Raw genomic sequence first — 13,530 nt, 5'->3', positions numbered from 1 at the left:
GATTGAACTCAGGTCCTTGCGCTTGCCAGGGAAGCACTTGTTCCATTGAGCCATCTCCCTGGCCCGGGGGTGGTGTTTCTGGGTTGGATTTCTGGGCAGTGTTATCTCAAGGAAAACCCTAAGCTGTGCTGATCTGACTCAGATGGAAATCCACATGGTGCACAGAACTGCTCTTGTTATTTTTAAGTTGTATTTATTTATTTAGGTTTTTTTTGAGATAGGGTCTCCCTATGTAGCCCAGGCTGGCCTTGGACTCATTATGATCTTCTTGCCTCAGCCTCCTGAGTGCTGGGATTACCGTCCTCCTCTACCACACCTGACTGCCTCTCTCATTCTGTCAGCAGTGCCCCTGAAGTCCTTTATCCTGTCACTGTCATCTCAGTTATCTTAGTTATTGGTCATTCTTAGAGATGTCCTTTAGACAGATAGCTGGGTCCTTGGGTCTACAGGTCCTTGTTTCTTCATCCTAAGCTCTCTGTGCCCTGGCGCTGCCTTCCTCCTGCCACACCTTCATGGTTATCTGTACCTGGCTGAGGACAAGGGTGGGGTAGGGAAAAGATCAAGGCCTTGGGGGACAGACAGGTGTCCTAGTGTGTCCTGGGCCAGGGTTTCCTTTCTATGGGTCTCAGTCTCCTCATCCCGGTTCAAAAGCCCTCCTCACAAGATCAGCAGGCTCAAGGTGGCGCGGCCAGCAGCCCTGATGGGTATCCTAAGTGCCCACAGCAACTCGGCGTTCAAGTCAGTGAGGTTCCTTCCAGGCAGGATGGGAAGCAGGATGATACAGGCCTTTGGAAAGCGTATGTTTCTGTGTGTCATACTGGGAATTGAACCCAGGGTGTTGATACTGAGCTACAACCCCGGCAATTTTTATTTTATTTTTGATTTTAAGACAAGGTCTAAATAAGTTGTCTAAGCCCAGCATGGTGGCGCACACCTGTAATTCCAGTGGTTGGGAGGCTGAGGCAGGAGAATTGTGAGTTCCAGACCAGTGTGGGCTACAAAAGGGAGCTCAAGGCCAGCCTGAACTGTATAGTGAGACCCTGTCTCAAAAAGACAAAAATAAAAAAAAAAAAAGAGAAAGGAAAAGAAAAAGAAATATATAAGTTGTCTAAGATGGTCTCAAACTTGGGATCTTCTACCTTAGCTCCTGAGAGAGCTGGGACTGCCTCTCCCCTCTGCACAGGCAGGAGCAGGGGCCTTATTGGCTGGGAGACTTCCAGATGCCAGTGACCTCACAAAGAGCGCAACCCCAGCCTGGGCTTGGGGGAGCCGAGGTAAGCTGAGGGGCCGCTGTGGGCAACTTCCAGGGGTGGGGTCAGCCTCCACCAGGCAGGTACCACCTTGACCCCACCCCCCGGGGAAAGTCTCCCCTTCCAACTGTAATTCCAGTTAGAACATCACATCTGACTTAAAGCTGACCTTTCTGTTACGATATGGATGCCCCAGGGGAAGGTAACGCACTGAGCTTCACATCAGCAATTCAAGGTTCAAGGAGAGAGACACTGAGTCCTGAGGCTGCGGTGGGTGGGAGTAGGGGAGGTGAGGGAGAAGAGAGCGAGAAGACCCTGGGAGGGGAGGCTGGTGTGGTGGCACATGCCTGTCATTCCAGCAGGCTTGGGAGGCTGAGGCAGGAAGATGGCAAGTTTGAGCCTAACCTGGGTAATTCAACTACTTAGCAAGACCCTATCTCAAAAAACAGTTTTTTAAAGGGCTAGGAATATAGTTTGGTGAAGAGAAAGGAGGGGACCTGGAGATCAAACCTTTTCCTTTTCTCCGGTGTTCCTACCTGTCCCCAGCCAGGGGAGGAAAGGGTGATGTAGATATTAGTAAAGTGTCCAGTGTACGTCGGGCACTGTGATCGCCCTTCCTGTGCCCTGTTCCATCGGAAATGGTAAGACTGGCAAGGATGCCTGGCTTTGTTGTGCATACCTGTAATCCCAGCACCCAGGAGGCTGAAGCAGGAGGATTGCCACAAGTTCAAGGATTGCCACAAGTTCAAGGCCAGCCTGGGCTACATAGTGAGTTCAAGGCCAGCCTGAGCTACAAACAGAGACCCTGTCACAAAAAAAAAAAAAAAAAAAAAAAAAAGACTGGCCAGTCTGCCTGCCTGGCCCCTGGGCTGGTGAGGCACAGCAGGTGTCCAGCTCACGTGTCAGATTCCAGAGCCCTGCACTTTTGTTTGGAGCTAGGAATTGGGTATGGCCTGGATTTCATTGCACTTTTCCCTAGGTGGGGATCCGGGAGTGGAAGAGGGCACGGGGAATGAGAAACTGGAAGGAAGATGTGGTTTCACTGTGCAATTCGTGACTTGGGAATCTGACATGTTGCGGGGAAAACTGGGCCGAGAGGACCTGGGTTAGAATCCCACCTTTGCCACTTGTGGAGACAGGAAGAAACAGAAAGGGAGATCAGCTAGGCTTTGCAGCTTTTGAGCCCTGCTCAGTCAGGAGGAGCCGGCCGGGCTTCCCAAGGCTTTGGTTTGCTCAGTCCTTCCTTGCCGGAGCTGGTTTGCAGAGGCTGTGAGGACTCCCTTCTCCCACAGGTCGCTGGGAAGCTTCTGGCTTTGACCCTCCTCGGCAACACTCGTTGTATTTCCACTTAAAAAGTGCAAGTCACGCTAGTAGGGGCGAAATAACATTCACTGTGCTTTTGATTTACATTTCCCTAATGATTAATGATCTTGAGCCCTTTTTTATGGGCTCATTGGTCACTGACATTATCTTTTTTTTTTTTTTTTTTCCGGAACGAGGGATTGAATTTATGTTATCTTTGCAGAAATGTTTGTCCATGTTGCTTGCCTGACTTCCTCAGGGCTGTGGATCAGGCGTTAGGTGTACAGTGGAGCTCATCCCAGGCCTATTTGCCCAATATTTTTCTTTGTTTGTTTGAGACAGGTCTCAAATAGCCCAAGCTGGCCTCGAACTTGCAGCAATCTTCCTGCCTCAGCCTCCCAAATGCTGGGATTATGGGCATGCTCCAGCACACCTGGCCTCCTCTTTTTTCTCCTCCTCCTCCTCCTCCTCCTCCTCCCTTTTTCTTTTTTTAAATTTTATTTATTTATTTGTGTGTGTGTGTGTGTGTGTGTGTGGCCAGCTCAGCCCACCAGGGGGCGGGGCTGGCTGGCATGCGGTGCTGGGGGATTGAACCGTGGTCCCTGTGCTTTGCTAAGCTTGTTTGTTCTAAGTAGGTGCTTTAGACCACTGAGCCATCTCACCAGCCCCTCCTTCTCCCTTTTCTTCTAACTGAAGTTGTGCTAAATAACTCAGGCTGGCCTTGAATTTGTGACCGTCCTGCCTCAGCCTCCAATATAGTTGAGATTATAGGCATAAAGTACCTCACATGATACTCTTTAATCTATTTTTGTAGTAGTGGGGAATGAATCCAAGGGTACTCTACCACTGAGCTACCTCCCCAGCCCTTTTTTTTTTTTTTTTTTTTTTTTTTTTTTTGCGGAACCAGGGTTTGAACTCAGGCCCTTGCACTTTCCAGGCAAGCACTTATTCTACTGATCCATCTCCCCGGCCCTGACTTTTTTATTCTTTGAGATACAGCTGGCTAAATTACTAAATTGCCTGTGACACACTTTAATTTGTAATCCTTCACTTCAATTTCTTAGAGTGCTGGGATTACAATGTGGGCCACTTGACCTGGCTTCTTTTACGTGGGCTTTTAAAGGAATGTCTTAGAGGCTTCTTTGGAAATGGGTTGTTGGGAGCTGCCCTAGATTCAGAAGCCGCTGCTACTGAGATGATTCCAAGATCAGCCTGGAGGTACCAGGAACTGGACTTGGGCCGCAGTGTGGCGGGAGAGAAGGGAGCCCTGGGAGCTGGTGCAACTTGGCTGAATCTGGTGTGGTGAGGAGTGAGAGTCACAGGTGGTACTCTGCCTGGCGTGGGTGGTGGTTTGGGATTGTACTGCAGCCTAGTGAGTTCTCCTGGTGGGAGGCGGTTTCTTTAGGTCTCAGGTGCTCAGTGTGAATCTTCCTGTGCACATGCATGTGTATAGCTTTGCAGCAGGTGTGCCCACGTGTCAGAGCCCTACACTGAGGAACTGGAATTTGCTGCTGGCTTCATCCTCTGGGGCTCTAATAGCTCTGGTCCATGGCTTGGAGCAGAACACTGAGTTTCAGCAGGATCGGATGAGCCTTGCCTAGGAGGACCAGGCTCTGCCCTGCCTACGGGGGGTGCATAAACAGGGGACAAAACACAGGCACCAGTTTGAGGCTGTCAAGAGGAAGTGAGTCCCTTAGCACCTTAAGTCCCACCCAGCACCCGCAGCCCCTGCTGCTCTCCATGGGTATCTGGCGGAGGGGAAGACTTAGTGACTGTCACTGTCCCAAAGCTGTGAAGATGGAGGTGTAGGAGGAGCAGCAGGTGGGTGGAGGGGCAGGCTCAAGCCCTGTGGCTTTGTCCAGCGATGTGACCGGTGCACCTGCCTGACTGTGGGGCTCCCAGAAGCTGTGTGTGGTGTGTATAAGTGTGTGTCTTCTACATGTGCCTATGCACACAGAGGAGGGGGGGATGAAAGGAAAATCTAGGCTCCTCTTCAGGTAGAAGGGGGAAAAAAATTACATACGTGAAATCAAGTTCAAGGCTTGGGCAAGGGTCTGTGAAATCAAGGAGCCCTAACTTACTTTATTTATTATTTTTGCCCTGACATTTGCGAAGCATTAGCTTCAGGGTAAACTCCCTGGACACTCACAGCAGGCTTGCACTCACTGCTCCTGAGGCCAAGACCAGCTGTGCTGCAGCTGCAGGCTGGGGGTGAAGGCGGCTCCCACGGGGCGCCCAGCCTGACTCTGCGGTAGAGGGGACGGAATGAGCAGCTTTCACTTAGGCGAGGGCGGGAGCTGTAAGGACAGCCTCCCTGTGAGACAGAGATTTACAGCCTGGAGGCAGACCAAGGCAGGGCAGTTTCTTTTCCAGGTTCACTCTGACCAGTAAGAGGACAGGCTGAGGTTTGAGCTCCGGACTGTGTCGTGACTCACGTCAGTGACCCAGAGCCAAACTAGTGTGTACAGATGCAGAGTGAGCGGACGACTGAGTGAAGGAGTCAGTGCTTAAGCGAATGTAGAGGAGCCGGTGAGGCCGTGAGCCAGCGAGAGAATGGGTGCGAAGTGAAGGAGAGAGGAGCTGACACAGTGAATCCAAGCATTTGCCGCAGCCTTGCTGCGGGCTGAGTGCTCCTCTAGACCCGGTAGAGGACACGGCCGGTGTGCCCTTGTTCTGTGGAGCCAGCTGTCCCCAGGGAAACCAGATGTGTGTGTAGGGAAGGGGATGACAGCAAGGAGCTCTGAGGAGGCTCTCACCTGTGTGGAGGCTGCTGAGCTCCAGAGAGGGTGACCCTGTGGGCATCAGCTGGTGAAAGGGAGGCCAGGGGGTGCCAGCTGAGGGGGCCCAGGCCTAGTCAGTGGAGAGGGAAAGGGGCCATGTCAAGGGACAGGAAGGGCACAGAGGGCTCAGGAGCCAGGGCACCTGGACACCGGATCTGTATCCTAAAGACACAGGAAGCCGCGAGGGGCTGGGCAGGGGGTGTGATGGGGTGGCCTTGGATGCTTTGTGAGCCAGTGGAGTGGACCATCCTCCTTCTCCTGACCTTTGCCTCTGTGTAACAATGAGGCAATGATACTTGACTCCAGGAGTCAGCATGTATGTGTTTATGCATGTGTGCGTACGTTTGTGTGTGTGTGTGTGTGTGTGTGTGTGTGCGTGCGTGCGTATGCGCGCGTGCATGTGTACAGGACAGAAAGCTGGTGTGTGCTGTGCATGCCTGGCCTGCAGGCTGCTCAGAAAGAGTTGTAAAGGCCATTCTTCCCTGACTTGGCTTCCTTCTGCTCCCCCTCAGGGGCCTACTCCTGCCTGAGAACACCATGCTTGCAGGTGAGCTGCCCCGGGTCCATCAGGGAAGGTGGCCTGAGGAGGGCAGGGCTGGGGGAGGGGGGACCGAGCAGCTCTCCCGGCAGTCACATACCTGGGTCAAGCAGGAGCCACTTTTTACACTGGCACCATGCACTCTTCGCTGTCCCCTGTCTTACACAGAAGAGGCTAGATACTGAGGGCTAGAGGCAGCTCTGTGAGGTAGCTTCGAGGATGGAGCCCTGCGGCCACTTGCAGGCTAATTCTAGAAGCTTTGGAGTTTGTGTCTGGAGCAGCCCAAGATGCCAAGGTTCACTGATCCCCTCTGCTGAACGTAGGTCACCAAGTCACATGTGGTCAGCCGGAGTAGGTAACCAGTAAGGAGGCTCCTCCTGTTCCTTTTCTGCCTTCAAATAGAAGAGAAGAGATTCCTTGTTTTCCTGTTTGCAGACCCCCTTGGAGTCTGGCCCTGTGCCAGGCAGGACCTGGAATGCTTAAGGTCCATGAGGCATAGCGTTCGAGGAGGCAGGCCACTCGAGTTAGGGGAAGGAAGGGGGACAAGGACCTTTTTGGGACTGGCAAGAGGTCAAGGAGGAGGCTAAAAACCCAGGGTGCTGCCTCTGTTCAAGCCCAGAGTTGGGGGCGGGGTGTGGTCAGAGAAGGGGACACTCATAGGAGAGGGGAGGCCCTGGGAAATAAGGACAGCCTGGCATGGGTGACAGGAAGAAGGGAAGGCCACACCAGTGCATCCGGGCACATCTACCTTCTCTCTCTCAGGAGCACTGCACTGAGTCAGCCCTCCACTGGACAGAAGGGGCAGGGACACCGAGAAGCCTCACCACAGACACAGCACTGAGTCCAGGGGCGAAGTTCATGCCCTGTGAAGACCCACAGATGACACCAGGTCTCCAGGCCTGTGGAGCCCCAGGCCTGGGCTTTGGCAGCATCCCCGGGCCTGACCCAGAAGCAGCCCTCATTCCTAACTCCAATCCACCCTCGAGTCCTGGCTGGGCCCTTGCTCCAGACCTGAATCCATCTCTGAGTCCTGATCCAGGGGAGGTCTCTGGCCTAGTGACTGATGACACCCCCAGACTTTCTGGCAGCAGGGCCATGACTCCAGCCTCCCTCCAGAACACCACTTCCGGTTGTGTGTCAACCCTGGACACGAATGTGAATCACACGTCTAGGCTGGACCCACAGGGGCCCCCATCTCCAGCCTTAAGCCCCCCTCCCAGTCCTGGCTCCCCTGAGCCCACTGATCCAGGTTCCAGGAACCCTTCTAGGCAGAGTTCTGAAGAGGCCTTCCCGTCCCCCTCCGGCAGCAAGTCTTTTGGTTTGGGTCAGAGTAACTCCAACCCTTCCAGGCCTGAATCAAACCCATTTATAAGGCTCCATTCGAGAGAAAGCCTGACTCTAGACCACCACCTCTCCAGGCTGGGCTCACAAGCGCTGCTCCTGCCGGCCTCTGACACGTCTCTGGCTTCCGACTCCAGCCAGCCCTTTGGCCTGGGCAGTCGAAGCATCTCCAAGCAGAGCCTGAACATTGCTACACATTCTTGGGAGGCCCTCATCCCAGACACAAATGAGCCAGCCACTTTGGTGTCCCACAAGCTCTCCGAGTATGTTCTGAAAAGAGCCTTTGGGGGAACCTGGAGCACAGCTTCTCAGGAGACAATCAACGTGACTTTAAATGGCCAACCCACGCCCACTCTGAACATGACTGTTATCCAGGCCTCGAGCCTGACGCTGATCCCCACCTCCAGTGATCACAGCAGCCTGCACTCCAGTGCCCACGGGCCCAATTTGGCCCACTCTCCACCCTCATGCTTGACCGTGGTCCTCGGCTCCAAGGAGACCCTGAGTGCGGGCTCCAGCCTCTTGATCAGCGACACCTCCACCCTGACACTGAGCAGCCAGCCTGAAGGTTCCCAGGACAGCGGTGTCCTCACCACACCCCTGGAGAACCTAGAGCGCCAGAGCAAGGAGGCCAGCATGGACAGGGGCCAGGTCCCACTACCACTGCCATCTGCTTCCAACACCAGGGACCAGGACGCTGCACCTTTCTGCTGCCTCCCTGTGGGTGAGTGAGGCCAGCGCCTTCCTCAGAGACCCCTGTGTGCAGACGCATGGGGCGGGTTGGGAGGGGAGGCATGCAGTAAGTGACGCTGTGGTGATACGCAGAGGTCTGCACTGGGTTTCTGCAACCTGAGGGATGGGGTGAGCCCATGTCTGACTGTGACATCCCACCAGATGTCTGCCCATGTGCTAAGTCTGTCGCCCCTTGTGTCTTCCATGTCTCTCTCTCCTGCTCTCAGAGTGAGGTTCAGGCCTGGCTCCCCAGAAGAAGCAGTGGAACACACAGGCCCTGAGCCCACTCAGCTCTCCAGGGACTTGTGCTACCTGCTGGGGCGAGGCTCCCACTCCTACCTAGGGCCTGCGCCTCCCCCTGAAAAGCAAGGGTTCTGGAACTCAGCCCTGTGGGCTTCTGGCGCTGCAATGGTCTTCTCCTCGTCTGTGTGTGGTTATGTGCAAGTACCATGTTGTGGTTTTGAAAAATCACCTTGGTTTTGTAAATATGTATAGTATTTATATCTGGGAGGGTTAGGATTCCTCTTTAAAATGTTGATCTACTTAGCTAATAGTGAGCCTTCCTTCTTCTCATTTCATACATTTCTGACTACATTTGTTGAGAGCCTCAAAAAAAAAAAAAAAAAAAAACCCACAAAAATCCCTTGCTGATATTTATTAGAAGGCTTGCAGTTTAGCCGCTGATTCGGCTTTTCCTTTCTGTAGGGTGCATACTTTACTAGAATTTTAAAATTCTCTATAGAGGACTAGTGCATCCCTTGGTGAGTCAACCCTAGTGACTTAGTTTTTATTGCTATTATAAATGCTCAAGATAAGCACAAACTGTAGCAAGGTTTTACATTTATTAAAGTTAAGAAGAGGGCCAAGGATATAGCTCAGTGGCACAGCACCTGCCTAGCGAGCACAAGGTCCTGAGTTTGATTCCTGGTACCTAAATAAGTAAATAAGTAAAGGCAAGAGGAAAAACAGGCTCTGCTGAGCAAGCTTGGGCCAAGTTAAAGTAAGTAAGAAAGAAAAAGCACCTACACAGTGTGAGAGTGACTATTGTAGAAGAGTATTGGGGCTCGGAGCTCAGTGTCAGCTGCTCCCTCCCACTTTGATTTTTTGACACAGGGACTCGCTTTGTAGTGCAGGCTGGCCTTGAAGTCACTAGGAAGCCCAGGCTGGCCTGGAATTCCTGAAGCTCCTCCTACCTCAGCCTCCCCATGTGGTTCATCATGTTATTTCTTTTCTTTCTTTCTTTTTTTTTTTTTTTTCTTTTCTTTTTCTTCCTTTCTTTTTAAAAAAATTTATTTGGTACAGAGTCTCACTACGCAGCTCAGACTCATAGTGATCCTCTTGTTTTCAGCCTCCCCAGCACTGGGATTACAGGCGCACACCACCACGTCTCGACTTGGTGGCCAGCTCAGCACGCCCGGGGGGCGGGGTTGGTGTGGTGTGTGGTGCCAGGGATCAAACCCCCGCACCAGCCTAAGTAGGCACTTAGTCCACTGAGCTATCTTGCTGGCTCTCAGCATGTTATTTCATGGGCTGTGTGGCACACACCGCATTTTGTGTGCGCCTATTTGTTATGAGTTTTGACCCCAAACTGGGTCCCTTTTTTCTCTTGGAATCTCAGAACCAATACACAAGACCAAACCTCCACTGATCAATGAAGGAAAGGTTATTCTTGGCCACCAACAGGGAAGCAGGAAAAAGAGCTTGCAGATCGGTTTCTCTACCACTGGGAGTGAAAAAGTCACACACAGGATAAAGGAAATGAGGCAGTAAGATGGGCTCACAAAGGGGGAGTAATGCTCATGTCTTTTGTGGAGGTTGGTGGAGATTTGGCGGGATTTCTTGCTCCCTGGTCATTGTTACGGCAATTGTCAGCTCTCCTGGGGCTGGGAAGCAGCTGTCATTTAGCACCCACATGGAATTATAAGAAGCTGTAGCTGGGTGTGGTGGCATATGCCTGTAATTCCTGCATTCAGGAGGCTGAGGCAGGAGGATCCCTGTGAGTTTGAGGTCAGCCTAGGCTACATAGGGAGTTCAAGCCCGGCCTGAACTAAATAGCGAGATCTTATCTAAAAATCAATCTGAACCAACAGCAACAAAAACAAAAAAGTTGTAGGTTGTGGTGTCCTCTGTCAGCCATCCTCCAGCCAGCTAACTATGGCTGCCACACATGAAGAGAGCCCTTAGGTGTGCAGGCACCGTCCTCAGAGATGAGCGAGATCAGGCATAGAAACACCCTATTGGGTTGTTTCCGTTGGCTATTTAAGCAATGCCACTGTGAGCTCTCGCCCTCGCGTTTCTGTGTAGATACAAGTCTCCACTTCTCCTTGAGACGGGCTTGCATTGCAGCCGAGTTCTAAGAACCCACAACCCGCTGACATGCTTGCAGCTTGCAGCATCGTGGCTCTCCAGCATGACCTCCTGCATAGCGCTTCTCGCTATTTTTCGGCAGGGGGCGCTCGGGCGCAGCGGGCGGCGACCTGCTCTTGCGCCTGCGCAGCTCCTGCAGCTGCCACAGTAACTATTTGAAGTTCACTGGTATTTCTAAGTCTATTTGCTTGCAGCTGTCACCACCATCTCCAGGGCTCCGCTCATCTTTTAAATCTGAAAGTCTACAGCCTTTACAAAGCAACCCTCCCCCGCCCTGGCGAGCGCTGTTCTGTCTGCGTAGGTTCTGGGTTCACACACAGCTGATATCTCCACTTCATTCTTTTGCACGTTGACATTGTTTTGTCAGCACTACTTGTTGGAAAAGACAGACCTTTCCCCAAGTAAACAGTCTTAGGACTTTGATTAGAATAGTGACCATATAAGAGGCGTTTATTTGGAGTTCTCTTTCTTTTTTATTTATTTGTTTATTTATTTTTATTTTTTTTAATTTTATTTATTTATGTGTGTGTGTGTGCGTGCGTGCGTGTGTGTGTGTGTGTGTGTGTGTGTGGCCAGCTCAGTCCACCAGGGGGCGGGCTGGCTGGCATGTGGTGCTGGGGGATTGAACCGCGGTCCCTGTGCTTTGGGAACTTGTTCTAAGTGGGTGTTTTATACCACTGAGCCATCTCACCAGCCCCTCTTTCTTTTTTATTATTATTATTATTTTTTAATTTTTTTTTTCCGGTACCTGGGATTGAACTCAGGATCCTGAGCTGGGCAGGCAAGCGCTTATTCTACTGAGCCATCTCCCCATGATTGGTTGGAGTTCTCCATTCAGTTTCAATGGTCTGTTGTCTGTCCTGGCCAGTATAACGCTGTTTTGATTACTGCAGCTTTGTAGTAAGTTTTGAAATCCCAAATGTGACTCTTCCAGTTTTAGTCTTGTTTCAAGATTGTTTTGAGCTGAGCGTGGTGGTACAGGCCTGTAATCCCAGCACTGGGGAGGCTGAGGTAGGAGGATTATTTCAAGTTTGACACCAGCCTGGGATACAAAGTGAACTAAGGCCAGCCTGAACTACATAGTGAGAACCTGTCTCAAAAAGACAAAAAAAAAAAAAAAAAAAATTAGCAGGGACTGGGGAGATAGCTCAGTGGCACAGCGCCTTCCTGGCAAGGGCAAGGTCCTGAGGTCAACTCCTGGTACCCCATCCCCTCTCCAAAAAACAGAAAGAAAGAAAGGAAGAAAAAAAAAACACGATTGTTTTAGCTGTTTGGGGCCATTTTATTTATTTACTTATTTTAATGTATTTGGTTGTTCACTACACAGCTCGGACTCGTAGTGATCCTCCTGTTTTCAGCCTCCCCAGTGCTAGGATTACAGACATACACCACTGTGCCCAGGCTCTGGCCGGCTCAGCCAGAGGAGGGGCGGGGTTGGCGCAGCATGCAGAGCCACGGATCTAACCTGTCCCTGTGCTTGGCTAAGTTTGCCTAAGCACGCGCTTTACTGAGCTCTCTTACCTGCCCCTGATTATTATTACTTAATAGGACCATTTTGTCTTTTTTGTGTGTGGTACTGAGAATCGAACTCACAACCTTGCGCTTGCTTGGCATGTGCCAGTGCTGCAAGCTACCTCCCTGGCCTCCATTCTGGATATTTTTATTAGCAATTTTTATTTTATTATTATTATTATTTTGTATTTTAGGGAAGGGTCTACAGGGTGTTCAGGGTGTCACTACTAGATCAGACTAGTAGTGATCCGCCTGTTTACAGCCTCCCAAGAGCTGGGATTACAGGCGTGCGCCACCCACGCCCAGTCTCAATTGCTGTCTCAGCCTGTCCCGGGGCGGGGTCGGCATGGCAGGACTGGGATGGAACCCCCGGCCCTTGTGTCTGATTGCAGGCGCTTTAATCTGCTGAGCTATTTTACTTTTGTTATTTATTTAAGACAGGCTCTTGCTATGTACTTCAGGCTGGTCTTGAACTCACTATGCAACTCAGACTTAGCCTGGAACTTGCAGTGCTCCTCCTGCCTCAGCTTCCCAAGGGCTAGGATTACAGCCACAGCCACACCCAGTCATTTTTATTCTTTCTTTCTTTCTTTCTTTCTTTCTTTCTTTCTTTCTTTCTTTCTTTCTTTCTTTTTTTTTTGTTTGGTGGAACCCAGGATTGAACTCAGGCCCTTGCGCTTGCCAGGGAAGCGCTTATTCCACTGAACCGTCTCCCTGGCCCGTCATTTTTATTATTAATTAAACTTTTTCATCTGACTTTATATCCAAATATACTGTCCTAAACACACACACACACACACACACACACACACACACACACACAAAACACCCCCTAAAAACTACACTTTCTGTGCAAGTGACAAATTTCAGTACCAGGGAAGCCAATGATACTTAAAAATACTACATCTAGTCTGGAGTAGACATTTATTTTTGGCAACATACAATAAATAACATGAATTACACAGCAGCAGTAAGGCAACTAACATGAAACCACGGAGCTGTGGCTTGCCGCCTTGGTGTCATGGACTTGGGCCTCCAGGCCACGCAGTTTTGAGCAATTGGCTGCCCACTCAGAGCTCTGCCAAAAACTCCAGGGGAGGAGAGGGGACTCCTTGGGGACCCCCAAGACCCCTTGATGCTGACGGATGACGGCTGCATGGGCTCCCTAGGAAGCAGCTGCACAAGAGGGGCGACTCTCCAAACTTACCCAAGGGTCCTCTGAGAACTTGGGCGACCTCTTGGCTCTGTCTGGCGTGTACACGTGGGGGTCATTGCTGGGTCCGAAGTGGGAAGGGTCCCCTCCCATCGGATGTCATTGGTGATCTCTGCTTGCTTCTAAATACGGGCAGCTTTTATGATCTCCCATCCAAGTAGTAACCAGGCCCGACCCTGCTTAGCTTCCGAGATCAGACAAGATCGGACGCACGGGCAGCTTTTAAATACTAGTTTTTCTTTTTTTTAATTTCTTTTTTTCCCATAATTTTATTGATAAACAAATAGCAATGAGGGCTGGAGAGATGGCTCAGTGGTCTAAAGCACCTACTTGGAACAAGCTTGGCAAAGCACAGGGACCGCGGTTTGATCCCCCAGCACCACATGCCAGCCAGCCCGCCCCCTGGTGGGCTGAGCTAGCCACACACACAATAAATAAATGTATAAATAAATAATTAAAAAAAAACAAATAGCAATGAGAGTTCCAAATCAAATC

The 13,530-nt window shown here is 51.1% G+C and overlaps 1 protein-coding gene across 3 annotated transcripts in view; it reads left to right on the top strand.

The window, feature by feature from the left end:
* Window positions 1-1,299: 1,299 nt before the first annotated feature.
* Mroh7 (maestro heat like repeat family member 7) overlaps window positions 1,300-13,530 on the top strand; it is a 53,584-nt gene continuing 41,353 nt past the window's right edge. For 2 of the 3 annotated variants that reach the window (XM_023702647.1, XM_004642600.3), the window contains exons 1-3: window positions 1,300-1,452; window positions 5,845-5,879; window positions 6,633-7,935. In XM_023702647.1, coding sequence (XP_023558415.1) covers window positions 1,434-1,452; window positions 5,845-5,879; window positions 6,633-7,935 — 1,357 coding nt within the window. In that variant the 5' untranslated portion in view covers window positions 1,300-1,433. The remainder of the gene's footprint in view (window positions 1,453-5,844; window positions 5,880-6,632; window positions 7,936-13,530) is intronic. The other variant, XM_023702646.1, reaches the window with a different exon arrangement.

Source organism: Octodon degus, unplaced genomic scaffold (genome assembly GCF_000260255.1).
Source record: "Octodon degus isolate 3935 unplaced genomic scaffold, OctDeg1.0 scaffold00156, whole genome shotgun sequence".
Taxonomy (NCBI): Eukaryota; Metazoa; Chordata; class Mammalia; order Rodentia; family Octodontidae; genus Octodon; species Octodon degus.
The sequence above is the reverse complement of the archived record's forward strand: the minus strand, read 5'-3'. Positions and strand labels throughout refer to the sequence as shown.